This window comes from Ursus americanus, chromosome X, assembly GCF_024610735.1.
Source record: "Ursus americanus isolate L20-20 chromosome X, mUrsAme1.1.p, whole genome shotgun sequence".
NCBI lineage: Eukaryota > Metazoa > Chordata > Mammalia > Carnivora > Ursidae > Ursus > Ursus americanus.
Window position 1 is genome coordinate 4,598,868 of NC_142164.1, and position 27,557 is coordinate 4,626,424.

General features: G+C 59.5%; 3 protein-coding genes across 15 annotated transcripts; 1 reads left to right on the forward strand and 2 right to left on the reverse strand.

Moving 5' to 3' along the window:
• The first annotated feature begins 413 nt into the window (after positions 1-413).
• EOLA2 (endothelium and lymphocyte associated ASCH domain 2) lies at positions 414-7,993 on the forward strand. 13 transcript variants are annotated; one of them, XM_045812798.2, is made up of 6 exons: positions 414-696; positions 1,664-1,739; positions 4,049-4,199; positions 5,050-5,196; positions 5,314-5,596; positions 6,479-7,993. In XM_045812798.2, exons 5-6 carry the CDS (start codon positions 5,344-5,346, stop codon positions 6,739-6,741), a joined length of 516 nt encoding a protein of 171 aa, XP_045668754.1. In that variant the 5' UTR covers positions 414-696; positions 1,664-1,739; positions 4,049-4,199; positions 5,050-5,196; positions 5,314-5,343; the 3' UTR covers positions 6,742-7,993. The 13 variants fall into 13 exon arrangements, with proteins under 13 accessions (XP_045668754.1, XP_045668753.1, XP_087715474.1 ...); XM_045812797.2 differs by having other exon boundaries at positions 1,664-1,727; positions 4,046-4,199; XM_087859348.1 differs by having other exon boundaries at positions 1,664-1,727; positions 4,049-4,379.
• A 40-nt stretch (positions 7,994-8,033) lies between these two features.
• On the reverse strand, positions 8,034-9,579 carry LOC123802249 (heat shock transcription factor, X-linked member 3-like). Its single transcript, XM_045812804.2, has 2 exons — positions 9,070-9,579; positions 8,034-8,624 (listed from the first exon to the last, which is right to left on the reverse strand). The coding sequence occupies exons 1-2, from the start codon at positions 9,556-9,558 to the stop codon at positions 8,034-8,036; spliced, it is 1,080 nt and encodes a 359-aa protein (XP_045668760.2). The 5' UTR covers positions 9,559-9,579.
• An 8,364-nt stretch (positions 9,580-17,943) lies between these two features.
• On the reverse strand, positions 17,944-19,038 carry LOC123802245 (melanoma-associated antigen 8-like). Its single transcript, XM_087859532.1, has 2 exons — positions 18,921-19,038; positions 17,944-18,815 (listed from the first exon to the last, which is right to left on the reverse strand). Exons 1-2 carry the CDS (start codon positions 19,036-19,038, stop codon positions 17,944-17,946), a joined length of 990 nt encoding a protein of 329 aa, XP_087715658.1.
• Between the last annotated feature and the right edge of the window lie 8,519 nt (positions 19,039-27,557).

Sequence of the window (27,557 nt, forward strand, 5' to 3'; positions counted from 1 at the left end):
AGGTCCTCATCCCCAGGGGTCCCCCAGCTTCTCCTGTGGCTCCTCCCCAAGCTCCGCTTACCCAGCCCTCCCCAGATTCCCCCTGCACACCCGCCCCCCGCGCTACACCTCCTCAGGACCACCCTGCTCTTCGCACAGCTCCTCCTCCTCCGCAACATCCCCCCCCCCAGCTCTGTCCTGCTCCTTCCCAATCATTGCCCTAGCTCCTCCCCAACTCTTTCCACACCCGGAGCCCCCTCCTCTTGTAGGTGCGCCCCAGCTACTCCCCCAACTCGGCCTCACAGCTCCTCCCCCAGCTCGTACCCACAGGCCCGTCCCCACATACTTCTCCCCCAGCCCCGCCTCCCGTAGCCGCGCCCCGGCCCCGCCCCCAGGCCGTTCTCACCCGCTCCTTCTCCCCCCTCCCCGTTTCTTTTCTTCTTTCCGGTTCCGCTCCAGCCGCCAGTGGCTACCTCCGGATCCAGCCGGGTCGTCCCCTAGGAGTCGGGGCCCCAAGAGTCCAACGACGTCTCCTAGCGGCTGGGTCTTGCGCGTCTATGTGCGTGTGTACGTCAGTGCCTGTGTGTGCGTAGCTGCTTGGATGCGTGCCTACGTGCTTGCGCCCCGGCGTGTGCCACATCTCCGTGAGCGTACGCGGGTTCGAGCTGGCGGAAGCCCCTCAAAGAAGGGGCACCGGCGTGTGTGCGAGCCTTTCAGGTGAGGGACCGCCGACGCCTGTCACCTGTCAGCGGCCCCCGGTGCCTGGGCGCGGCGATGGCGGGAGAGCCACGACGCGGCCCGAGCGCTCAGTCCTCTCTCCGCGGCCCGCATCGTCTCCTCGCCTGGGCGTGGGAGGTGGTCGTCCAGGCGCTGGCGGCCTCACCGGGTCACGCAGAAGCGGACGGTCTCGCCCGGAAGCGGACGGTCTCGCCCGGTGGCCGCAGCCCTGTCAGCCAAGCGCGCCCGCGACCCGGGGCCTGGAGACCCGCCCGCCGCAAAGGGAGCCAGGAAGGCCATGCTGCTGAGGCCTGCTCTGCCCTCTGCGGGAGGGTACCTCTGGGCTGGGGTTTCCCGGACCTGGGAGGGGGGGTCTGGGAGCACGCGCAGAGCTGCCCAGGCCACCCTTCCCTGTCCCCCAGCGCCTGCCATCCTTCTAAAGGCGTGTGCAGGCCAGGGACCTGTGCACGCAGCAACAGGAGCATGCTGGTCCACAAGCACCAGCCCTCCCTCACTGCGTCCCTCCCCGCCTCCCCTTGGCCCCCAGGCTGTGGCCTACCCAAGGTCCCTGGCTGTGCAGTGTTCAGCTGGTTGCCTGTCACACTCCCCCCAGTGGGGCCTACTCAGGATTTTATTGAGGGGAACGGGACTGTAGGGCCCCCAAATCCTTCTGCTGTGACAATGTGAGGGGTTGGTGTCATCTTTCTCCTGTTGGATGAGGGGTGTGCTAGGCTGTGAGAACACGATCCCCTTCCAGGAGATGGTTTTCTCTGCTGCTGGCTGGGGCATCAGCTGATTAGCAGAACCAAACCTTGAGTGAGGTGTTTCCCATCCAATGGGCCCTCCTGAGTCCCAGTGGTCCCCCAGCCTTGCTGAGTAGAAAACCTGTTCTGGCACATTAGCCAACATTGTCCTCTTGTACCTAATGGCTTTTCCTTCTCCCCCCGCCCGCCCCGCCCAACCCCAGTCCTTGTGCAGGTGAAGAAGCCCAGACAAGTGGACTGGCGTTTCCTCCTCAGACCACGAAGCAGGTACTCTGCATGGTGAGACAGGAGGGCGCTTTTACAGTTGCATCCCTCTAGGGGTTCCACCCACACAGTTCAGTTTTCCCTGTGATTTTGTGGCCCTGATGAGAAAAGGGTTGGCCCAGAAACTGAATGGCAGACATGAGGCAAACCTGCAGTCCGCTTATGTACCCTCGTAGAAGAAAGAGAAAGGGCCAGGCCACAGGGGGACAACCAGCCTCCCTCGTGAATAATCCGGACCCAGTGAACAGGGCGACCCTTTGTCACCCATTGGGTTGGTAGAGCTTAAGCAGAGTAATGGTTCCCAGGGCCGACAATGGAGTGAGGAAATGGAACCCTTGCCCATGCTTGGTGGAGCGTACGCAGGGGAGCCTTTGTGGAAGGTGGTCTGCTGGCCTGTATCAGCATCTCCGAAGGTCATGCCATGATGACCCTAGCTGCCTTCTAAACGTGTCCTCTGCCAGCGAGCGTCTGTGGTGCTGTCCCCTGTAGTGGCAGAAAGCGCAAAGCAGTCTGTGAGTCTCCATCGGTAAAGGGCATAGTCGCAAATTGTGGGACAGCCGACAGCGGGATGCCACGCAGGCAGTGAAAAAGGTGATAGGTGAAGGTGTACAGACATGAAGGAATGTACTGGGTGTGCCCTTGAAGGAGAAGTCATTGTGCACCCTGTGGAGATGTCCAGGACGGAGCTTACACCTACCTCTGAATTAGTTGGCCAGAGTGGTTGCAGCAGACTACCACAGACTGGGGGGCTTAAACAACAGAAATGAATCATCTCCCGTTTCTGGGGGTGGAAGTCCGGGCTCGAGGTGTCGGCTGAATTCGCCTCTTCTGAGAGCTGGGAGAGAATGTGTTCTGTCCCTCCCCCCCAACTTCTGGTGGTTTCCTGGCCATCTTTGGCATCCCATAGCTTGTAGATCTCTGCCCGCATCTTCATATGCCTGTCTCTCAACGTCACCCTTTTTTGTGGACACCACTCATACTGGGTGAGGGTCTGTCGAGCTGAGCTCCTCTGAACTGGAAAGGTCTGTAAAGACCTTTTCTTTATGTGTAAGGTTACTTTCTGAGGTACTGGGGATTGAGACTTCCAACACGGGAATTTGGCGGGGACGTAATGCAACCCATAACAACCTATAAAGGCCCTGAGGGAGGGATGAACTTGGAATGTTCCAGGGATGGAAGGAAGGCCTTTGTGGCTGCAGGGTGGTGAGCACAGGGGAGAAGAGAGCAGATAGTGAGGGGCTGGGGTGCAGATCACGTGGGGCCTTTAGGCCGTGGCGAGAGGTGTGGCTCTGTCCTGGATGGGACCGGAGGCCCCTAGGAGGTTTTGGCAGGGGAGTGGCCTGATGCATCAGTCCTGTACCACAACGACTCTGTCCACGGCGTGGGCACGAGAGTGCTGGGCGCCCGCGGCGAGGCAGAGGACGATCGAGAGACCGCTTGAGAGGGCAGCGGGGCCTTGGGAGACTTAGACTAGGATTGTGGCCGTGGAGACCACAGAGAGGGGTCAGGCTCTGAGTAGTTTGGGGACCGGCACCCACGTGCTGTGAGTGCCGGCTGCGGGAAAGGGAGCACAGGCAGCTGCTAGGTCAGGGACTGGAACAACAGATTGGTGGTGAAGCCACTTGCAGAGGTAGAACGGAAGTGGATTTGGGGTGGCGGTGGTTGGGGACCTGAGGCTACTGGCTGTGGAAGGTTGAGACGAAGGGGGCATGGCCTATGTGAAGGGGGGCGGAGCAGGCGAGCGTGCAGCGTGCAAGCCTGAGAAGAAGGGAGCGAGAGGTGGTCAACGGTGTCCGGGCTGTCCGGCCACGAGTTAGATGAGGACAGAACAGGCACGAGACGGGTCACTGGTGCCTGTGGTGACCTGTGTGTTCGTGGAAGGTGGGGGGCGGTACATGGCGAAGAAGTAGAGGCTGCGAGTGTAGACTGCTGTTCTACCAGTGCCATGCAGAGGTTTGGAGAAGGCCGCAGGCGCTGGAGGCATGTGTGGGTGAGGGGGGCGGGGCGCGGGCAGTCTTTGTCCCCGTGGTGAGGCATACACAGGTGTGGCTCTCTGCAAACGGGACCATCACCTCACAGGCGGGGGGAGTGAGGCCGCCTGAGCAAGAGCAGACAGAGCCAGGTCCTCGAGTGAGCAAGAGTGCTAGGGCCCAGGGCACGGCTGAGGGCAGCTGGCAGGGCGGCTCGGCTGGAGAGACAGAGGGAAGGCCGCGGGTCTGCATGTGGGGACAGGCAGGGCGGTGGGTTGGGAAGGGGGTGAACACGAGGCAGCTTTTGTGATCCTGGGGCCTTATCTTTGAGAGTGGATGTGTTTTCTTAAGCAGGAGAGTGTCGTTGAGGCCAGGTATCCGGACTTCAGGAATTGGGGGCAGAGATGAACGAGAGTAGGTGGTGCTCCTGGGCTCAGTGGAGAGCCCCAGGCCCGCTGCTGCTGCCGCCGCTGAGGAGGGACAGCCACTGTTTGTAACTGTCCTGGTAGGTGCCATGGACTGGGCTAGGTGCCCTTGGCACCTTGTCCCCGATGCTCGCAGCCACGTCGGAGACTGAGGCTCCGTGAGGTACCGGGACCCAGCTGAGGTTCAGGCCCGGGGCCCTGCTCTTCCCACTGCACAGCTCTGTCCTGCCGTGAGGAGGGGGGACCCGCCCCCCATCCAGGTGCGAGGACGGGGAAGGGGGGTACGTGCACTCAGATCCCCTTGCAGTCATGGGCCGTCTCTCTGTTCCTCGGCACCTCCTTCTCAGATACAGAGTGGGGTGATGGTAGCGGTGCTCTACCGGGTTATTTGAGGATTGAATCGTATGATGCATGACTCGTGCCATCCCCAGCGCCGGGCGTAGAGACAGTGCGTGTGCCCCGGTACCAGTTCGTCCTCTTGTATTTCCTTTCTCTAGGCTCGGGTTGGGATTGGGGGTGTCGATGGTGGGGAGCAGTGGGGCAGGAAGGGGTCGGAGGAGGACGGCACCCAAAGGGGTGGGGAGGAGACACCTGCCAGGGACATCTGAGGTCACAGGGCGCCCCCAGCGCTGAGCTGAGGTGAGATACCAAGGATTTGTGCTCCGCGGCCCCAGAATAGGAGCCCAGGAGCATGGGGATCTGCAGTGTCTCAGCGGTGGCAGGGCCGGGGCCCCGAGAGTGTTGGGGTGAGTGGGTTGGCAGGAGAAGAAGCGAAGCCCAGGACTGGCCCCGTCTGTGCTGGGAGAGGGCTAGAGCCAGCTCACTGAGTCGGTAAACCCAGGGGCCCCTCCCCCTCTGTGCTCTCCTGGGGCTCAGTGGCCTCTGTTGTAGCAACTGCCCACATGCTGCTCTGGCCATGCCTTTCTCTAGCTGTCTCCACCCTCCTCCGTGAGCTCGCCAAAGACTCCGTCTGATGGACAAGTCATCCTGATCACTGGCCCCTTCCTTGGGGCCTGTCTGCTGACTGTGTAGTGATAGAAAGAAGGAGCCAAGGCTCTCTGCTCCCCCACCGTCCGGGTCAGTGGGGTCTCAGGGCAACCCGGGGAACACTGGGGAGAGGTCTTGCCCGTGGGTCATGAGCTTGGAGCGCTGGGCGTGGTGCTCGTTGACGTTCATGGTTCTGTGTCTCCGCAGGCCACGTGAGGCCCCAGGAGCCGTGGGGAGATGAAGTTCGGCTGCCTCTCCTTCCGGCAGCCTTACGCAGGTTTTGTCCTAAATGGGGTCAAGACCGTGGAGACGCGTTGGCGTCCTCTGCTGAGCAGCCACCGGAACTGTACCATCGCCATCCACATTGCCCACAGGGACTGGGAAGACGCCGCGTGGAGGAAGCTGCTGGTGGAGAGGCTTGGGATGACCCCTGCTCAGATTCAGGCCTTGCTTCGGGAAGGGGAGAAGTATGGCCGTGGCGTGATAGCGGGCAAGTGTCGATAGGCCAGATGCTGCTCGGACACCTCCAAGGGCTACCCCCCAGGATCGAGCTTGGGAGTTTTGTGGCTCGTTTTCTTTTGGACTGCTTGGTGTGTGGGCCGTGGTTTCTTTAAGCAACACACCCTTCAACGGGGCAGCAGGGGGCCCTCCCTGGGCTGGGGGAGGGGGAATTGCCCAGGTCCCACCACCTCAGGTGAACCCTGCATCCGCTCTGGGCCTCAGTGCCCATTTTTGATCAGAGAGGCAGGACAGGTTCCAAGTCTCCACGTGGCATTTGCCTGTGGGTGTGTATGTGTACACCCACGTGTGTGCGCACGAGTGTGTCTGTGTGTGCGCGTGCGTACACGCGGCAGAGAGCATGGGAGACGGAGACCACAGTACCCGGGGTGGGTTGGGGTAGTCTCCAGACGCAGGCTGTTGCCTGGCTTCGTGGGCCATGCCCCACCCCCACTGTCCCCGCATCCTGGGTAGGTTCCCTAAGCCCTCGGTGGGTCAGGTTCCACCGCAGCACCTGCCACCTGCCCAAGTGCTTAGGGAACTGGTGGCCTGTTCCCCCTGGCGTCCTGAGCCCTTCTCGTCTCTGCCTGCTGCCCAAAGCAGTCCGGCTGGGACCAGCCCATTATGTGGGTGTGGTCGTTGAGGACAAGGCCCTCCACTTCCTTTCTCTCCCCGCCTCGGCCTCACCCCAGATTCCCTGAACAGAGTTTGGCTTGTCGCAGATGCTCGGACAGAGGGGCCCAGTGTACTCCGTGTCCCCTTGGTGAGACCCTCTTGGTCTCTGGTGGTCGTAGCTTTCAATAACCATGTTCTCCAACAGGCGGGCCTCGGTTTCTGGAAGGAAAAACTACTGTGTGCTTCTCTTTGTGCACAGGGCTTGTTGACGTTGGGGAAACGTTGCTGTGCCCAGAAGACTTAGCTCCCGATGAGGTCATGGAACTGGAAAATCAAGCTGTCCTGACCAGCCTGAAGCAGAAGTACCTCACTGTGCTTTCGAACCCCAGGTGGTTGCTGGAGCCCATCCCCAGGAAGGGCGGAAAGGACATCTTCCAGGTAGACATCCCAGAGCACCTGATCCCCTCGGGGCAGGAGGCCGGAGGAGCACGCAAGGTTACCGGGAAGCCAGCTAAACCGTGACCCGTGAGCTGACCACGGTGCTGCAGACGGAGACAGCAGCTTTGGCCTGGCTCGGCCCTGCCGCGGAGAGCGCTGCCGCTGTGTGCTGTTTGTGGACACAGATTTCTCCACTCCCGTGCGGGGGACAGGTCAGTGGGACTTTCCTTGTGAGATGCCCGTCTGGGCTCCTGGACAGTGTCAAGGACTCTGACCTTCAGGAGTGAGGGAAAGCTGCCATAAAGGTCTCTGCACCGCGACTCATTTGGGTACTGCTGATTTCTGGATCGTACAAAGAAATACGTTTTAAGAGAACTGGTTAGTGTCTCCCCCCTCTTCGTTCCGGTCAAAAGTCAGAGAATGTTTGAACAGCATCTAGGGGATGTTGTGGGAAGGAAGGCTGGGAGCGGGCGCTAAAGGCAGGCCCGGGAGTCGCCAGCCACGGACGGCCCCATTCACGGCGACGAGGACATCAGACTGAGAAACGGAGCGCCCGTCTGTCCTCGCCGGTGACTCTTGCTCTGTCGTAAAAGCGTCCCATGGCCCACAAGGTGTGCGTGTTATACACATCGCACGGCTACTTCGTGTCCGAGGAAAGGCTCCTAAATACAGCACTGGTGGAAGAGTGTGAAGTTGTGTTGTTTATTTTGTGGGAAACCTTTTGTTGTTGGTTTTGTGTGTTTCTTAGCAACGTTTCTAGTGGTTGTTACCTATCATGAGGATGATGGGCCACCCCCGCCGCCCGCCAGCCATTGACTGGAACGGCCTGTCTCTTCTGAGCTAGACGTCAGGGGTCCTACATCCCTGCTATTCGGTGGGCCTCTTCGGAAGGCCCCTGGCTCTCGCGCTTGACGCGCTCCGCTGCTGATCAGAAAGTTGCTGGCATCACAAGGGGACCCATGAGGAAAGCCCCTTCTGTTTCAAGCTGCGTGAACGCTGTAAAGGGGGCACTGCCAAGGTCAGGAGTGAGGCTGTTGTCTCTCCTGACCGGCAGGCAAGGCTCAGGGGACCAGATCTTCCTGGGCCTGCCTCCACACTCCCTAGCCAGCAACTTGGCTGAGTGTGTGAAAATGCTGCTGCTTCCAAGACGAGAGGACCCACGGGGGCCAAAACCCGTCCTGGGCCAGGATTGCCAGCCTCCTCGGGTTTATCTGATGAGGTGTGTGTAGTACCGCAAGTCAGAACGAACACAGACTCGCCATTGTCATTCGATTGTTTATTTACTCCTGCGGAGTTTTGCTTTTCTTTATTAAAGCCAAAAATAGATTCATGGTTACATGGTGGTGATTTTTATCTGTCACCAGTGGCCTGTGAGCTTAGGGACCCGGATTGTCCTTGAAGTGTTCGCAGAGTGCACACTTGTAATCTGAGGAACCCTCCTGCTCCTCGTTCTCACTGGGGGCCTCGTTTGGGGACATGACCGAAAGGGCAGCCAGCAGGATGGAGTAGCAGGTGTTGTACAGCGACATCACCGACCCATAATCTGGGTAAACCAGGGGGGCGGTGGGCAGCTCCCCTGCGCCGTCCCTTCCGGCAATAGCCGGGGGCGCAAACATCACATTCCTGGAGGTGCCCTCCCCACTTGGGCCACCCTGCTCACTTGGGCCACGATTTTCCATGGCATATCCGGCTACACTGCTCAGGGACCAAATACCAGAGAAGGTCAAGGACCGGGTGCCACTGGGTCCCTGAACACTTGGGGCTTCTTTGGGGGCCGCCTTGTCTTCTTTGGTGGATTCCTTGTGATGGATTCGTGGGGACCGTCTCGTAGCTGCTACCTGCTTCTTTCTCCTCGGCGGTGTTGCACTGCTCCCTGACCACCCGGTGCCAGTTCTCAGGTCACCTTTTCTCTGAATATTCTCGAGCAGCATAGGCCTGTCTCGCTGGAAGTTGGAGTTGCGGTACATCTGAAACGAGATTCGTCATTTTAGTCATTCTGGAAGGAAAGAATCCTGTCCCCTGCCGCCACCGCCATGGCTGCTCCCCCCCCTCCCGCCCCCCGACAGTCATAATGGTCTAGTTCTACTATGGAGAAAAGATCCTTTGAGGCTGCCTGAGAGGTTCATCGTGCCCCAGAGCCTGAGCTCACGAACGACACAGAACGCATAGGTTACGGGGTTCACGTACCTATTTGACATTCCCTGGCCTCTGTTTAGGCATAGCCGCACTCTCTCCCTAAGGGGGTTGTAGGTTGGTAGGAAAGACTAGCCTTTCTCATCTCTCGATAATGTGTCTGAGAAAGAAAGTTGTGCTTGGAAATTAAACCCTTTCGGGAGATCATTCATCTGGGCCTGCTAGGGAAGGGGTTGGAAGGACAGAAAAGTTGGGAAACACAAGGACTTTCTACTTTACCATCATTCTCTGGTTCCCTGGAGAGTAAACCGAAGGGTTGTTTGGGCGTAGTTTGCTGAACCCGTACAGGTTCATGAGGCGGATGAACCCCTTCAAGCTGTCAGTTTCAAAGATTCTCTCTGGGCCCCTCCGGTGAAGAATCTCCCTCTGGAAAAGGTCTTTGTCGATGACCACGGTGTTGCCGTCGTCATTCCAGCACACGGACGGGAAGGCGTCGTCCTCCACGATCCTCCAGAGCTTTCTCGGGAAGGGGAGCCCGAAGAGGTCTTCTCCCACGTTGGCGGCACCGTGGTTTGGGGCCTGTGGCTGTGGGTTGTCTTGGGGGCCTGGATCTCGACTCACAGCTGGGTCTTCCTGGTTCTCCAAAACCTCCATGGAATCCAAATTTAGATCCAGGGAGGAACTGGATGGGGCCTCGATTGCTGACTCCCCATCATCAGGTGGAGCCAGCTTGACTTGGTATATCTCATCGTTACTCTGACTAGCCATGGAGCTAGTCTAGATCAGGAGCATTTCCCCCCCCCGAGACCGTCTCACTAGACTCTCGAGTCAGAAATGCCGTTGGCCAGTACAGGGATGCCCAATATATACCGTTCACAAAATTCTAGAGTCTCGTAGTGGGGCAACCGGGTGCCCGAGTCATCGCCCTCTTTGTCATGTGATGTCACAAAGGTGGCTCTGAGCTGGTCTGGAGAGGGAGCCCTGGCCAAGTGTGGGGGAGGGGAGGGGTACAGGCCCCCAGCTTCACTCTTTCCTACAAGTATACAAAAGTATGGTTTGAGTTCCCCAGAAAGCCTCCGTCTACAGCCAGGCACATTGTTTCACAGGGCCAGGCCCTGGATGGGTAGGGAGAACACGATCCTAGGTCCACTCCCACTCCCCGAGGACGGGGGAGACCTGTGGTTGGCCTCTCTGATTAGCTCAAGGGCCGGGCCCTGGTGAGTCCTGGCTTGGCTACCGCCAAGTCCGCCCGGGTCAGATGGGCCCTTGGGGGACTGTATCTCTCAGAAGATGGCAGTCACTAGCGGTCTGGTCGGCCTAGTCTCAGTTGGTAGGCCCCCTCTTCTTCCTGCCCCCCCCCACCTCCTGCTTTGGTCTCTTCCACCTGGTCCTGCTGGTTAGTTGGTCCTGCTCCGATGGGTCGGATCAAAGAGTCCTGTTTTCTCACCCCTGGGGCAAGTTGTCCCCAGAGTAGGGCTGTGCTAGAGCACGGTGGGAGCGTTCCTCTTGTTCCTCAACCTCACTCTTCCCCACAGCACCTCAGACACACTGTTCCCCACGGCACCGGCATCGTCAGTGAATGGCCGCCGCCTCTGCTGTGCTTGAGAGTCTCCTGCCAAGCTCCGCTTGTCCCCAGATCTCATCCCTCTCCAGGTCACGATGGGATTGTCTGTAGTTTCCATTTGTTCCCTATAGAATCTCTCCTCATTGCCCAAGATGTGCTCACTTTGGGGACACTTGTGTTCGCCCTTTGCAAAGCTCCTCCCGCAGACAGGTGGATTCAGCCTCCCTTGAGGCTGCCTGGAAAGCCCAATCTCCTTCCTTCAGTAGAGTGGTTTGGCTTCAGCTCTCCCAGATTTCCGGCCTCCCGCTTGCAAACTGGATCTCCTTTGGCACTTCCCCTTTTAATTACTTGAGTTTGGGGCCCAGCATATATTCTGTTCTGTTGAAACAAAGCATTTCACGGACCCACTCCCCTGCCAACCGTGCTCCCCTTGCCCTGAGCCCACCCCCACCCCTGACTCCTGTGTCCCTCTCCCGCCATTACCTCTATGTGTAAAGATACATGGAGTAATGTTGTGTGCTCTGGGGTTACTTTTCAAAGGGCCTATTTTATACAGACTCACTCCCAAGGAAAAGTCCTGCTCGTTTTGCTAGACATGACTAGAGGAAGCCAATACACAGTATCTGAACATAGAGAGAGTCTGGGTGTGGGATGGGACAAAACCGAAATGAGAGTCACCTTCACCGTAGGTGAGAGGATGAGATGGTGGTTTGGGGGATACATGTTCTCTAGCCACCTGGACAACTTTGTTCTTAACTTTCCCTCTGGTGTCGTGGAAAGGCCCCACCTGTGAGGATCCTAGCTCCCAGTGCCAGCTCTGCCACTAAGGAGAGTCATTCTTCCTCTCTGAGGGTCAATCCTGTGTGTCTAAACGGGGAGCACCAAGAGGGTTTGGGAGAAGGTCTCCCAAGGGGACTTTTCGCCCAAGGCTGGAACCCTCGATGGAGCCCCCAGGTCTAGAATCGGGCTGGCTTCGTGGTCTTTGTGCTTTGTGACAGCTTACCAAGTATTCATTCCAGAAGTCGGCGTGTGCTGTAGGGGCCTGCCACGAGAGGCTAAGGATTTAAGTGGGAGTTTTAAAAAGGGCCACCGTTTAAATGCCATTGGTGGCTTCTCAGAAGGGAGCTCCTAGACTCTCTGGTTAAACAGCCCAGCTTCCTTCGGTTGCAGACCCAAGAATTTTCTCTTCAATGAGATCTTTAAAGAATGAAAACCATATCTTGCGGTGGCCTTTGTGAGCCCCTGAGCTCTGCTGATTACTTAGAGGGACCGGACCGTTTGGTGGGAGGGAAATGGGAGAGATGACCACTCGGGAACCCAAGGTCTGGCACTCCACAGAGATCAGGCAGTGATTTGATTTGATTTGATTTGATTTGATTTAGGCACTCTCAGGTCCTAAGTCTTCTGTAGGACCATTGCCTAACGTTGTTTCAAGTCCCCACATCTCCACTGGGGCTAGGAATCTAGGATAGCAGGCTCATCTTGTCCCCTGAAGAGGAAACATCCACAGTGCTGTCTTCAGTCTAGTGGGAGGGCACGATGGAAATTTCAGCCTCCCTCAGCGAGGCCTTCTCACTCCCAGCATTTCAACCCTAGAACCTGTGGCCGCCACTGAGACAGTCTTTCTTAGACAGCTTCCATGCTCAAGACCCTTTGAGAGAAATGATTGCTCTTCGGTGCTCCAAAGGCCCCAGAGATGACTGGGACTTTGGCCGCCTTACACGGGGCCAAAGCCCCAGGCAGGCGACTCCAGCAGACCACAGCTGAGTGGGCTATGAGCACAGCGACCCCGAAGGGAAAGTGATGTCAGGCTTGCTCGCCACGGCTTCTGCACAGCCCTGTGGCCATCGACAAAGTGCCCAGCGCTGGGCTATGGGGTCCAAGACCCGGAGCCTCCGCCAAGGATGCTTGGCTCTGTGGCCTTGCCTGCTGCCCCCGCCTCCGGGCCCCGCCCTACAAGCCCTCTGTTGCTCCCTGGGTCCTGGGAGCTGCCCCCTTCCTGGTCTCCATGCCCCACAGGCACCACCCTCCCCCTGCAGTTGGATCAGGTCACACCTGAAGGGACTTTCTCAGCCACGGCGCAGAAGGAACGCATCTGTTGCAGACGCCAGGCCCAGGACATACATCCCAGGCCCGCCTTCTCCAGCCCCACTGGCCACTGCTCTTGCCTTACCCGGGCCTGTGCCCGCCAGCCCAGCAGCCCTCCAGCGGCTTTCCCTCACGGTGTGGGGGGCACCGGCCCCTGGCCGGCCCCCTCCCGCCCCCCGCTGGGTCGACCAGCACTGTTCTCTGATGCACCTTGAGCTCCTGTCGGGGTGGACCCCGTGCTGCCCCCTCCTGTGGCCCTGCTTCAAGGCTGCTGCCTTGGGAATGCCTTCCTCCAGGGCCCTGGCCTCCTCAGGGCTCCCCTCCTGGAGCTCCCATGTCCCCCCCAACACCCGCAGGCAATACCAGTCGAAGTGCTCCCGTCTCCCCCTCCAGACTAGGAAGGAGGTCCTTGAGGACAGCAGAGACCACCATGTGAACCCGGTCCCCGAAAGTTCTGTGCCCCCCAGCAGGAGCTGGGTGGGCTTTAGCATCCTGGAAAATAGCTTTGTGTTGTACCAGCGCAGTAGGGGCTGTCAGGGAAGACACCTGCCTCCTGGTGGCCATGCTGAGCACTCCCTGGGGTCTGGGCCTTTTCTCGGGACCACAGTCTCTTGGGCAGGTATCAGGAAAGGCCCAACCTAGGCTGTGCAAGGTGGAGTGCAGGGCCCAGGTTCCACCTGAGCAAGTGGAGCCAGACCCCTCTGTCTGCCCTGAAGCCATGAAGCCTCCCGTACGCTGCGGGGACACGCAGCAAAGGAGTCTTTCTTGTCTGGTTGTGTCACATTTTTGTAGTTGTCTGAGGCTCAGGGGACACCGGGAAGCACATCCTGAGAGGCTAAAAATGACATGGGGCCATGGGGTAACACGTGCCTTTCTAAAGGAGCCACGTGCAAGCCTGGTTCCCAGCCAGCTTCCCTCCCTTGCTGTGCATGGGGACCTGGATTCTCAAGATTTCCACTGGCTTCCTTTTCTGCAGTAGCAGACACGTCTCCTTCAGGGACCTTCTCCCATTGGGAACCGTGGCGTTCAGGTCACTCCACCAATGTCTCTCTCTGCTGTGAACTCTGAAGCTTGGAGACAGAACCCATCTCCTGGTGCTTTTTGCCTGCTGGAGCCCCTAGGAAAGGGAGGAACACGTGGGAGGGAGAGGCAGCCTGCCGAGAGACAGACTTTTAGAGACTGGAAAAGCAGGGTTCAGGCCGTGTTCCCCAAATGAGCCAAACAGGTCCTGTGTGCACGGGTCCCCAGGTGGTGGATTTCATCACGGCAGACTGCCTCCCGTGGGCTCCAACAGCCCCCAGCACCCAACTCAAATTTTCTTTCATGTTGGCCATTGTTTCCAATGTAGCTCAAAGCAGCAGACTTGGGCCATTTGGAGCCTGCCTGCTTGCCGCAGCCCACCGAACCTCACCCCACGTCTGCTAGGAATACATAAGATAGAGCTTTGTGGTTCTCAGACCCCAAGCCGGTCCCCCAAGCTGCTGAGCTGAGCCCCCTCTGCGAGCAGCTCCTTCGCTGGCCTTTGTCCATTAGCCCATTGGGCTGCTGTGACAAAAGGCCACAGCCAGAGTGGCTTAGGAATAAGGCACATTTATTTCTCCTGGTGCTGGAGGCTGCAAGTGCAAGGTGCCGGCAAGGTGCCAGCAGGGTGAAGTGGGAGCCCTCCTCCTGGTTCCCAGCAGCCACCTTCTCGCCCCGTCCTCTCACGGTGGCAGGGGCTGCGGAACCCTCTGGAGCCTCTTCTACAGGGTGCTACTCCCATCCACGAGGGTTCCACCTTCTTTTGACCTAAACACCACCCAAACGCCCCACCTCCAAACGCCATCACGTTTGGTGCTTAGGATTTCAAGGGATGTCTTTGGGGGAGGGGGGGACACATTGAGACCATAGCACTCCCATCCTGCATCCCGAGCCCCCCTGACCATGAGCCCCTGGGCAGTCTCACGCTGTGAGGGGCTCCCCTGTAATGGGTCTCTGTTCAGGCGTCACCCAGGAGAGCCTGTTTTGTGTTGCTGCCTCTCCTGGTCTTGTCATCTTCCCAGATCTGTCCCCAAGCCCTGGAGCCCCCCGCCGTTTGCTCAGGAGCTCTTGGGAAATCACAGGTCTGACCCTTAGAGGCTGATGTTGCTCCAAGGCGAGGTGCAGGGTTTTCAGCAGTCAGCTGGGGAGACACTAAGGATGGCAAGGCAAAAAGGCCTCGGAAAGCATCTGTTCGTCACGGGGACGTGGGCGGCCGCTGTGTGGCCTGGCATTGCCTTGACCTTGTGCAGGAAAGCCACTGACTTTGTTAGACCCCGAACTCACAAAGCCTCGTCGGCTGGCTTGAACGCTGAGCCCAAACCTGAAAGCATCCACTGTGGGTGGGCCCGTTCCGCCTCAGCACGCGCTGTGCTGAAAGGAAAGCAGGCAAAGCTCCACGAACAGATCATGAGCTCTGGCACTGCTGCAGATTGGGGACGCCCCTCTGTGGGGTCCAAATCTGTCCACAAATCTTGGCTGCTGTCCTGGACCGTCACGGTCCCTTGCAGATGTGCACGATAGAGGGCCTGTTGTCTCCCGCGACCAAGTGAGACAGAGCTGCCCGTGGGCGTGGCATTTCTGACACAGCCCACTGAGCGCACTCCGAACTCGGCATGCCCAGGGAAGCCGCACGTCCCCGGAAGGCCCGTCACTGGTGAGGCCTCCATGCGCTCTGCACAGATCCAACTCAGACCCCTCTGCCTCGGACTCGTCGGGCAGGCCTAGCCTGGCTAGTTGCAGTCCGCTACCAGGACTCCCTTTGCTCCTGCTGCGCCCACCCGGCTGTGATAGCTGTGAGGGCCTTCACTCCGCCTTCCCCGGAAGGCCTTGCTCTTTTCTCTCCCTCTCACAGGGTAAAGGAGCGGGAGGAAAAGGGGTATGTACACCCGTTTCAAAAACTGTTGGAAATTCAGGATGTCATCCTGACCACCTCTTGACCGTGATGAGTCTTTCTGGTTCCCTTCGATGACAGTGTTGGTCTGTGAAAATGCTTTAGTCCCTCCCGCATAGGAGCCCTCCAGACAAAAGGGTCTGGGGGAGAAGAGGGGGTGACAGAAACAATGCAGGTTGATTACTGAATGGACGCACTGATTTTGTAACCACAGAGGAAAGACAAGCCCTACACCTGGGACATGCAGGGCCGGGGTAGGGCTCTGTGATCCTGGTGTTCCAGAAGCCTGCTCCTGGAAGCCTTGCCCCTCCTGAGGACGCTCCTGTGCTGCCCCTGGAGCTGCCACAAGACTGACAATGCAAACTGCCTGCAGGGCCTGGGAGCAGCCGGACAGCAGTGTGACAAAGCCGGTTTGAGGGGGGGGGGGGCTGGCTCCAGCTGCGCAGCCAGAGGTCACCTCACTTCTGCCATTCTCTACCCAGACACAGCAGCACATTCCCCAGGGTTAAGGGCTCAGTCCTACCAGGTCACCCAGCCCCGCTCCTGCCAGTCCCAAACCCTGGCTTGTTCTGGGTGCTCGTGACCCAAAGGCTCTAAAGCAGAGGTTCCCAGGACCCGTCCTCCGGTTCCCTGAAAGGGCTAGAGCAGCTCACAGAACTCAGGCACACAGGTCACTTACTAGATCCCCAGCTGATTGTAAAAGGATGTAGCTCAGGAACAGCCAGACACAAGAGCTGCACAGGCCCGGGCAGGTGGGCAGGGGGGCAGGCCTTCCATACCCTCTGAGTGCGCCCCTCCCCCCACATCTCCATGTCACCAACCTGAAAGCTCTCTGAGCCTGTCCCTTTGGGGTTTTATGGAGGCTCCCTCACTCAATCCATGGCCATCCCTGCCCTCCCCAGTGGTCAGCGGGTGGGGGGACTAAAAGCCCCCCCCCCCTAACCACCTGGTTAGTTCACTTGGCAACCAGCCCCCATCCCTAGGTGCTTCCCAGAGTCACCTCACTGACAAAAGAAAAGACACCTTCATCACTCTCGACACTTTGGAATGACAAGGCCTTGGGGAGCTCAGAGTCAGGACTCTGGAACAAGACCAAATATATATGAGAAATGTATCTTGGTCACTGAATGACCAACTATGTGTCTTCCTTATAAATCACAAGATCCCAAGTGCATTGGACCTACTATGCACCATGTGAACACGGGTACACAAAGGCGTTTTGAGACCCAGCTTTCAAGTCCTTAACTGTATGCTCAGAATTGGGAGTGCTGGCTCATACAGTAATTTCCATTTCTAATTTTTTGAGGCTCTGCCACACCCTTTTCCAGAGCAGCTGTTATTGGGTTACATTCCCACGGGAGTGTACAAGGGTTCCGATTTCTCCACTGACCCTGCATTGGAAAGGCAACAAAACTTTCTTTCTTGTGCTCAAAATTTCTGGTGCAGTTGGAAGGGAGCAAACATCCTTCCGTCCTGTCACAAGAGAGTGCTCTGTCTTCTCTAGGGTCCAGTGGGTATTCTCAGAGCAATTATCCATTCCGACTTTGCTCCCACACCTAAGATACCCCTTCTCCAAGTAGGACCACTGTCACACCCCAGCTTCCTGGTGATCAGCTGCACAGAAGCCATCACGTTGACCAGACACCCCAGCCGCCAGGACTCAGGGCGTCTGCACTGCAGTGCTCGCCCCGGGAGCCGCACCCCTTCTTCCTTCTTCTGCTTCTTCTGCAGGTCTCAGGGCACCCCTCCCCACCTTCCTGCCAGCACCGTGGCTGCTGGACAGAGTCCCCTATGCCTGGGACGGGTCCTGCTTCTCCTAGTGTCCTCACTGCTCACCCACAGTGCCTTCCAGAGAGCAGAGCTCAGCCCTATCCGGGAATCAAGGAGCCGGCGAGCAGGGCTCCCTCTGTGCTGAGAGGACGTTTCTCCTCCTTTCGTGAAGGACCAAGCCAATGCAGGAGCACACATCTGCGTGTGCCTTTGGCATTTGCACAGTGACAGACAGGAAGGCATCAGAAGCAAGAATCAACAAACTTTCCCTTTTATTTCTCTATTTCCTGACCCCATCACTTCACTCCTCCTTTTTTCGCCTTTTCAATCCATCCTTAGACCAATGCCCTGTGATTTTGGTCCAAAGAAGGAGGCAAGGGGTCCCACCTGGTTTCCAGGACATGACAAAACTCTTAACTCTTGAACTGGGTAAGGACAAATGCTTTGGGGGGGGGGTGAGGGGAGGATGTCACTCACACACTCAGCCGCCAAAGCGGATGAAACTTTCTATGCCAAGGCAGCCCACTGGAGAGCTTCCTCGAGGACACCAAGCTCTGGATGTGGGAGTCATCACAGAGAAAAGCCCCCTCCCACCCCCCCCCAAGGAGGCTCTTTGCCCCGCTTTCTTCCCCCAACCCTCCCTGGCCCTGCACTCCTTAGAAAGCCCAGGGCTGCCTCTTACACACACACACACACACACACACGCACACACACACTAACAGGAAAAAACCAGCAAGCAGCCTCACTTCCTGCCCAGCATCCCGCAGGAGAAGCTGCCGGCCCCACCAAAGCCTGGAAAGGGCCTGGCCACCCCTGGGGCTCAGGCCCCCTCTTCCTCATCACTCACTGCCTTTTCAGACAGGGCCAGGGAGGAAGGCTGCTGCCCGCGACTGACCCGCAGCAAATACTCCAGCACTTGGAACTTGCTGGTTTCAGCATAGGCCCTGGGACCCCACAGGAACTCGTAGCGGGCAGGGTCGCTGCCGGGCACCTGCCGGTACTCCACGTACCCTTCCTGCACCCAGACATTGGTGAGGAGCTCCCTGGGCTCCCCGTAGATGACGTGCTCCTTGCCGGCGTACACCCCCATGACCCCCAGCGTTTCCCACACCTTCTCCTCGGGGGCACAGTCGCCCTCCAGGAGGATCACCCCCAAAAGCACCACCAGGAGGCCGGTCTTGGGCATGCTCTGCTCACCGCTCGGCATCCCACCGCAGGTGAGGCCCAGGACGGTGACCAGGACGTAGGAGTGGTCGCTGGGGTCCACCTCCTTCACATCCACGCCAAAGACCAGCCGCATGCACTCGGACGCTTGGCCGAAGATCACGGGGAAGGCGTCCTGGTCATCTTTGCCGACCACCTCCAGCATCTCTGCCTGGCTGGTGGGCTGCTGGGTGCGATACTTGAGCACCAGGAACGCCACCAGGTCAGCCGCCTTCCGGTGGAGTGCTGCTTGGAGCAGGGGCTGGGTGACTTCCGGCTTCCCCCAGGTGCCAGGCCCCTCCTCATCTGGGCTGCTGGAGCTGTCTTCAGACAGGCTCCAAGGAGAGGCTGCCATGGCACTGGGGGAGGGGCAGGCACTCAGAGGGCTCTGAGGAGGACTTGGGGACCCATCGGCAGACCCCTCCTCTGGGGTAGCAGGGAACAGGGCAAAATAAGAGGAGGAAGAGGAGGAGGAGGGGGAGGAAGAAGAGGAGAAGAAAGAGGAGAAAGTGGAGGAGAAGGAGGAGGAGGGAGAGGAGGAGAAGGAGCTGGAGGAGAAGGAAGAGGTGGAGGAGGGGGAGGAGGAGGGAGATAGGGCCTCCTCCCCCTCCTCAGCCCCATACAGCTGTGCATCTACCGGGCCCTGGGCCTCTTTTGGGTCCTGAAGATCTTCCTCCAACTTCCAGAGCTCATTCCTCTCTCCCAGAGGCATGATGACTTGTGTCTGGCAGCAGGCACCCGGTGTGGGCAGGTGGGGGCGAAGGGACCCAAGGGCCTGGGAGAGAGAGGGAGTGTGAAGAGCCTCAGCTGAGGAAGGCACCCTTGGCAGCTTTGACAAAGGTGACTCTGGGTCTCCTCTCTATGGGCACTCTCTGGCCTCACATGGGTCTCTCCTCCTGGGCAGCCTGTCCCCTAAGAAACTCAAGGAGAAGTCAAGGGCCTCCTCTGCTCTGCGACCTTAGGACTCCTGCCTCAGACCAAGGCCTTAACCTCCCAGTTCCTGAGTCCCCTGCAGGAGGGAAGGATGGGGCACCTCAGGGTGCAGACTGGGAGTGCAGCCCCGGGCCCCCAGTGCAGACAGGAGGGCTGGGTCTCACTCTGTGAGGTACCCACTTTCAAGGCGGTGGTCCTCTCTCTGCTCACTCAGGGGACTCACCTGTGCCCTGGCAGGGCCTGGGCCCCACCCCTCTGCTGGCCTGAAGCAAAAGTCTCAGAACAAGACCACACAGCCCTGAGACTGAGCAGAAGGAAGTGAGGGTATCCACATCTGACCACACTTCCCCAGGGCCTCCCAGGTGCCTGGGAAGGAGGGGGCTGCTGGGTCCTTGACCCTTGCCAGGGCCCGGGATCCTGCCTCAGCTGACCAGAGTCCAGACCCTCAGAACAAGGCCCTTGCCTCCCTGAGAGCAGGGATCTGGAAGTAAGAAGGGACTCTGCCAGACTGGCCACGCCCAGAGTTCCCAGGGCTGTCAGTAGGGGCAGGCCAGGTTTCTGTGGGGTCCCCTCCTTGTTCTGGCAATTGGGGTCCACTCTCTCTTCCCTCGGGTCCTCACCTGGGACTCCTGCCTGTCACCCAGGCGGGCTTCCTCGGATAACCTGATGCTGTCCCCTCAGAGCATGCTCCCCACCTCCCGGAGAGCTCCAAAGAGCCTGAAAAGGCACCTTGGGTACTGTGATTTATAAGCAAATACAGATTTGCTCTTTGTCCAGGGTTCCTGGCTCTCTGCACTCAAACTCTTGGAATTTCCTAAGTGTGGGGACTGATAAAGGTGTCTTTTGTCAGTGAGGTGATTCTGGGAAGCACCTAGGGATGGGGGCTGGTTGCCAAGTGAACTAACCAGGTGGTTGGGGGGGGGCTTTCAGTCCCCCCACCCCCTGACCACTGGGGAGGGCAGGGACGGCCGTGGATTGAGTGAGGGAGCCTCCATAAAACCCCAAAGGGACAGGCTCAGAGAGCTTTCAGGTTGGTGACATGGAGATGTGGGGGGAGGGGCGCACTCAGAGGGTATGGAAGGCCTGCCCCCCTGCCCACCTGCCCGGGCCTGTGCAGCTCTTGTGTCTGGCTGTTCCTGAGCTACATCCTTTTACAATCAGCTGGGGATCTAGTAAGTGACCTGTGTGCCTGAGTTCTGTGAGCTGCTCTAGCCCTTTCAGGGAACCGGAGGACGGGTCCTGGGAACCTCTGCTTTAGAGCCTTTGGGTCACGAGCACCCAGAACAAGCCAGGGCTTGCCAAGTGACCACTGAAGCGTGGGACACCCTTGTGGGCCTGAGCACTTACTCTGTGGAATGCGATGCGATCTCTGCACAGAGAGTGTCAGAGCTCTGTTGAACTCATGGACTCTTTGTGGGTGTGTGAGATTCATTGTCCTGGGGAACGCCCCCACCCGCCCCCGGACCTGTTGTGGTTGCTACCAAAATGTATCTATAGCACATGCAGGCCCCCACCCCCAGCAAGATCACAGTGGGCTGGCAGTGGGGCCTGGCCCCCCTGTCCTGGTGTGGGGACCCCCTCAGTCTCTCAGTAGGTTCATCTTTCTTCCTGCCAGGGCCTGCCCTTCCTCCTGGCCCCCAACCTGAGACAGATGCCATGTGCCCCTCAGAACAACACCTCACCTCCTCGAGGACTCCTCACCTTCCTGCCCATGGGACAAGTGAGCGTGCCACTTAGGGCCACCACTGACCGTTCCTTCCAGGGCTGACAACAAGGCAGCTGGACTCTGTGCAGTCCTTTCTTTTCAGAGATGGGGGCAGGGTAAGGTCAGTCCTCCTTCGGGGTCCTCACATTGCTGCCTGGGTGATCCTGGGATCCTTCCTCTGCTGCCCTGCTGTTTCCCACAGACTCAGGGCCTCACATCTCTGAGATCCACCAGCCCCAACCATGTGGCAGACCTGGGACCATGCCACATGCAGCCATCCCTACTAGGGCCTCCCTGGCCTGAGAACAGGGAAGCTAGACCCTATAAGGTCCCTTCTCTTTTGAAGTGGGGAGAACTTTCATACCCTTCATCCTCCCAAAGGGTCCTTTTCTTGAGTCCTGGCCCATCTTTGAACTCCTTTCTCTGCTGACCAGATATGGCTCCCTCCGTTGACCTGAAGTCAGCCCTCCGAAGAGAATCTCACCTCCCTGAGAGAGGGAGGGAGTGCGTGCGCCACCTGCAGCCTCCCAGCCCGGGCCTTGCTCTTTGAGGATGCCAAGGGCAGCACGGTGGGGCCCCCTCTGCCTGGGTGGGGGATCCCCTCAGCATCCCCAAGGTGCGCATACTGATTCCCTCCTGGGCCTGCAACTCTCTTCTGACTCAGAGGACGCATCCTGCACAGGCTGTCCCTCAGAACCTTGAGAAAGCTGTGGGACGGATTCTCAGGGTGCACACCAGCCAGCAGAGGCCTGAGGTCCCAGAGCTGACCGTGGGCTGCGTCAGGCTTGGGTGCTGAGGGGTTCCCGCTGTGTTGGGGTGGGTGAGCCCCCTGGCTCCACGTTCAGATCATGGACCTCACCTTGACCACTGGCACTCACCTGTGCCTCCCCTGCTCTGCGATCCTAGGGACTCCTGCCTCAGACAGAGGCCTAGACTCTGACTCCGAGTTCTTGAAGCCCCTGGAGGAGAAAAGGAGGGGCACCTCAGCGAGCAGACTGCGAGCACGGCCCCGGGGCCCAGTGCTCCCAGGAGGGCTGGGTCAAATTCTGTGAGGTCCCCACCAGTCCAGGCTGGGCGGTCCCCACCTTGGCCTCTCAGGGGACGGCTATTTCTCCTGCCAGGGCCTGGGCCCTCCCCCCCACCGTGGCCCTGAGGCCAAAGTCTCACAGCAAGACCACAAGCCCTGAGACTCCACAGAAGGGGGCCCTCATCTGGCCACGCCTGCCAAAGGTCTACAGGGCTCATCATGGATCTGGAGGGATGGCCACGCTCACGGTTCCACATGTGCTGGGATGGGTATGCCTCTAAGGCTTCATCTCGACACCACGGAAGGCCTGGGAACACTCCCTGTGTTGAAGCTGAGGCCACCCTCCTGGTGCTGAGGCCTCATCTCTCGGAGACACCAAAAGGAAAAGTTGGGAGAAATCAGTCGGCCCACCAATCCCCTATTTCGCTTGGGCTGACAGAAGTGGCAGGGCAGGCCTGGACCCTAGGGATCCTGCTGTGGGAGGCATGCCCTCATTTCTCACCTCCATCTCCACCAGGGCCAGGGCCAGGGCCAGGGCCCCTGCCTCACCCACTGACCAGAATCCAGACCTTCAGGCCCAGGCCCTCCCCTCCCTGAGACCAGGGATCTGGAGAGGAGGAGGGGCTCAGCCAAACAGGCTCCACCCAGGGTTCCCAGGGCTGCCAGGTAGGACCTGGCCAGATTTCAGCACCACCCCCCCTTGTCCTGAGGGGAGGGTGGGGAGCCACTCACTCCTCCCTTGGATCCCCACATGGACTCCTGGCAGGACCAGAGACTCCCATGTGTCTCCCAGGAGGGCTTCCTCAGATGACCTGACTGAGACCTCTCCCAGCATGGTCCTCACGTGCCTGACAGCTGGGAGAGGAGGGTGAGGACGCAGCAATCCACACCCTCCCCCTGCACCCCACCCAATTCACAAGGAGCTCAGATCGGGGGTTGGTCCCTCTGTCCAGGGGCAGGAGTCCACTCTTTGTCCCTAAGGTGCTCACGTTTACTTTCGGCAGGTGCTGGAACTATCCCTTCTCCTATCCTCAGCATGCATCCTGCAGAACAACGCCACCACCCCGCGGAGACCCAGGGGAGAAAGTGGGGTGCTTACTTTTCTTGACTCCCAGCCTGGCCTCGCAGGACTGGCCACCGGGGCAGGACTTCATTTGGGACCCCTATGTCTGCGTGGGGGTCTGCTCAGTCCTCCCTCAGAGTCTTGGGGCTCCACCCTCTGCTGACCTGAGGCCACAATCCTCAGACCAAGGCTCTCACCTCCCTCAGACCCTGGGTGCAGAAGTCAAGAACACTTCAGATGTTCCCCCCAGCTTGGGGGACATCCAAGAAGGAGCCCACGGGCAACAAAATCACTGTCTGTTTTAGGCTCTAAGGTCCTCATCTCTCACTGTGCATCCCTCCGGGACTCCAACAAGACCTGGGGTCCTGCCCTGTGCTGTCCGGAGTCCTTTCCCCTCTGACCTCCCCACGCATCCCTGAGATCCAACGCCAAATGTGGGGATGCGACAGCTGCTCTATGGCTTCCCGTCGGTGACTCTGTTCTGGGGTCCAGGGTCCATGCAGTTCTCCCTGAGGGTTCTCGCCTTGACTCCGGAGGGTCTGAGCCTTTCCTGCTGCTGACCCTGATCTGCCTCTTACCCGAACCCCCAGACGCTCTATGATCCGGATGTGGAAGTCTGGACATGCCACTTGTCCTCTTTCCACTCAGGGGCTTCCCAGGCCTGATGCTGTTCTGGGGTTCAGGGTCGCTCATGTCCTCCCACCGGGTCCTCACATCCAGTCCCATTAGCTCCTGTCCCTCATTTTTTAAACCATGGCCCCCGCTTCTGTCAGACCTGGATGCGGACGTCCTGACACACTGCCTGTGGACTTGGCACAAACACGCCTCACAGGGCTGACAGCAGGGGCAGGTTTCAGTGCGCTGTCCCTGTTCTGGAGTCCAGGTCCCTCCCTGAGTCCTCCCTCAGGGATCTTAGCTTGAGCCTCAGCACATCTTGTGTTCCTCTCTCTGCTGTCTCCAGGCCTGTTCCCTCAGACCAAAGCCCTCGCTGCCCTGAGAACAACGGGAAACGATCCTGGACGGCACATCAGGCAACAAAGGCCAGGGATTCCCTGAGATGGGTTCCTTCGGGTCACTTAGGCCTATCCTCTATTGCCCACCTGCACTCCCCAGATGGCCTGTGCCTTCATCCCTGCATCTGAAGGCCGCTCCTTACAACAAGCTCACAGTGTCTCTGGGACCCAGAGCGGATGTCAGGACACACCTCATGTCATCCTTGTCCCACCCAAGGGCCTCCCAGGATTGATTCCCTACGGAGCCCAGGGTCCCTCTGTCCTCCCTCTGGTCCTCACCTTGACTCTTGACAAATTCTGGGCCCTCCCCGCCTACCAAAATGAGGCCCTGCTCCTTACCGCAGGCTTCCTGACTCCTGAGACCCAGAATCAGATCTCCAGGCTCGCTATGCATCCCCATGGCCCCCAGGGATCTTCCTGGACTGACACTATGGCCCAACTCCTGGGAGGTCTCCTCTATCCTCCTCTCAGAGTTTATAGCTTGACTCAGGTTACTGCCTAGGCCCTTTCCTCTGCACACCGGAGGGAGGCCCTGCTCCTTCCACCCAGGCCCCCAGGGTCTCTGACACTGGGGATGCAAAAGTCCTGACTCACCACCTCCCATCCCCCCTGCAGGAACCTTCCCTCACTGCCTCTGTGCTGGGGTCCAGCGTCCTTCAGTCTTCCCTCTGCATCCTCAGCACGAGCCCAGCAGGCCATGGGGTCTCCCCTCTGCCCACCTGAGCATTGGCTCCTTTCACCAGGTCCCCAGTCTCTCGGGAGACCCGGATGTACCAGTCCCGCCACACTGGCCCCATTTCCCCATCCCGCCCAGGGACCTTCCTGGACTGACACTAGGGCCTGACCTCTGTGAGTTCCCCTCTGTCCTCCATCAGGGTTCATACCTTGATGCCCATAAGCACCTGCGCCCTCGCTCTAAAGACCTGAGATCTGCTCCTTACGTCAGGCCCTTTGTCACTCAAGCACCCAGATCGGGAAGTCAAGACTCACCACGTGTTCCCATCCCCCACCAGGGCCTTCCCGGACACCCTGTGGTAGGAACTAGGGTCCCTCAGTCTTCCCTCTGCATCCTCACATTGAAGCCCAGCAGGACCTGGGCCCTCCCCTCTGTCCACTGGACGGAAGAGCTACTTCTTCCTCCGAGGCCCCCATTCTCTCGGGAGACCACGTTGCAGAAGTCCGGCCGCAGTGGCGGCGTGTTCCCATCCCGCCCAGTAGGCTCCCTACACTGCCATCCTAGGCGGACTTCTGCCAGGGTCCCCTCTGTCCTCCGTTATGGTTCATCACTGGTCTCCTCTCCCATTCGCGCCGGGCCCTCCCCTCTGCCCACCTGAGCATCATCTCTCTCCATCAGGCGTTTAGTCTCTCGGAGACCCGTATGCGGAAATCTGGACTCCCCACGTGTTCCCATCTTCCCCCTCCCCCCATCCCCGCGGACCTTCCCTGACTGACTCTGTGCTGGGGTCCAGTGTTCCGCAGTCCTTCCTTTACATCCTCACCACGACGCCCAGCAGGACCTGGGCCCTCCCCTCTGCCCACCTGAGGGAAGCCCTGTTCCTTCCACCAAGGCCACCAATGTCTCTGAGACCCGTATGCGGAAGTCCAGACTCACCACGTGTTCCCATCTCCCCCTCCCCCCCATGGACGTTCCCTGACTAACTGTGCTGGGGTCCAGCGTCCAGCAGTCCTCCCTCTGCCTCCTCACCATGACGGCTGGCAGGACCTGGGCCCTCCCACCTAAGGGGGGCCGTGCTCCTTTCACCAAGGCCACCAGGGTCTCTGAGACCCGTATGCGGAAGTCCGGACTCACCACGTGTTCTCACCTTCCCCCTCCCCCCCCTCCCCGTGGACCTTCCCTGACTGACTCTGCTGGGGTCTAGCGTCCCGCGGTCCTCCCTCTGCGTCCTCCCCACGACGCCCAGCAGGACCTGGGTCCTCCCCTTGCCCACCTGAGGGAGTCCCTGGTCCTTCCACCAAGGCCCCCAGTCTCTCGGGAGACCTGGATGTACCAGTCCCGACCCACTGGCCACGTGTCCCCATCCCGCCCAGGGTCCTTCCTGGACTGACCCTGGGGCCCGACTTCGGTGAGGTCCCCTCTGTCCCCTGCTTCTGAGTCCGTGGGTCCTGCCCCCGATCCGTCCCCACCCGGTCCCCACCTGGACTCCCTGGGCCTGCCTCTGCCCCTGCCCCTTCCTGACCTGGCATCCTTCCGCTCTGACCAAGGTCCTAAGCTCCCTCAGACCCCCGAGGTGCATTTCACCAGACGCCCTCTGTGGCCACCCTCCCTAGGGACCCCCCAGGGCCCGGCCGCGCCAGGAACCCAGTGCCTGGACCGAAGCGGGGGAGGGTGGGCCGCACAGTTCTCCCTCAGGTCCCACCACCCGCTCCAGGGAGGGCCTGGGCCCGTCCCTCTGGGGACCCGTGGCCACTGTCCTGGGCCCCGGCGGGAGGGGCGCAGCCGGACGACGCTGCCCCTGCCCGCGGTCTCTCGGGGCTGCCGGCAGGGGCCACCTGGCTCCTGGGCGCCCCACCCCCACCCCCAGTGTGCTCCCTCACGGGTGGGTCTACCTGCACGCCTCACCTCAGCCGACCGAGATCCCGCCTCCCTCACGCGGAGGTCGTCGCCGCTCTGGGCCCTCCCAGGCGGAAGTCGGAGCTCGTCACTTCCGGACCCCTTAGGAAGGGGTCCCCTAGGGCCGCCAGTACATCGGGCGGCGATGGGTTCCGGCGAGGGGGTAGGTGGGGGAGGAGAGGGGAACGGCAGGGCCGGGGTCCCTCAGTCCTCCCTGGTCTCCTTACCTGGGCTCGGGCAGGCAGGGTTGGAGCCTGTCCGCCTCACAACCAGTCTCGCACCCACCCCACCGCTTCCTTAACAGGGAGGCAGAGAGTGGAGTCTGGCTACTGTCACCACGCAGGTTCCTGGTGACCAGTTGCTCAGAAGCCATCACGGTCGCCCCTCTGGTCTCCCCAGACACCCAGGCCGGGCCAGGGGCATTTACACTGCAGTGCTCGCCCGGGAGCCACACCCCGTCACCCTGCTTCCCCTTCTTCTGCAGGGCTCAGGGCACCCCTCCCCACCTTCCTGCCAACACTGCGGCTGCTGGACACAGTCCCCTATGCCTGGGACGTGTCCTGCTTCTCCTGGTGTCCTCACTGCTCACCCACAGTGCCTTCCAGAGAGCAGAGCTCAGCCCTATCTGGGAATCAAGGCGAGCAGGGCTCCCTCTGCACTGACATGAGGTTTCTCCTCCTTTCTTGAAGAACTAAGACAAAGTAGGAACACACACATGTGTGTGCCTTTTGTATTAGCACAATGAGGCCCGGGAAGGTATCAGAAGCAAGAACCAACAAACTTTGTTTCTCCAGGTCCTGACCCCTGACCCTTGCCTGCTCTAATCTTTCTCCTTTCCAACCCCTCTCTAGTCCGATGCCCTGTGGTTTCAGTGTGAAGCCCAAACAAGGAGGCCAAGTCTCCCAGCTTGTATAGTCT

Bases quoted from the DNA above. Each gene is read 5' to 3' on its own strand.
- EOLA2 (XM_045812798.2), top strand. From the start codon at position 5,344: ATGAAGTTCGGCTGCCTCTCCTTCCGGCAGCCTTACGCAGGTTTTGTC. The intron at 5,597-6,478 runs GCAAGTGTCGAT...CTTTGTGCACAG, and splicing joins TGGCCGTGGCGTGATAGCGG to GGCTTGTTGACGTTGGGGAA.
- LOC123802245 (XM_087859532.1), bottom strand. From the start codon at position 19,038: ATGCCTCTGGGAGAGAGGAATGAGCTCTGGAAGTTGGAGGAAGATCTT. The intron at 18,816-18,920 runs TATCTCCCTCCT...CTTTCTTCTCCT, and splicing joins TGAGGAGGGGGAGGAGGCCC to CTTCTTCCTCCCCCTCCTCC.
- LOC123802249 (XM_045812804.2), bottom strand. From the start codon at position 9,558: ATGGCTAGTCAGAGTAACGATGAGATATACCAAGTCAAGCTGGCTCCA. The intron at 8,625-9,069 runs GTAAAGTAGAAA...ATCTCGTTTCAG, and splicing joins CAGGGAACCAGAGAATGATG to ATGTACCGCAACTCCAACTT.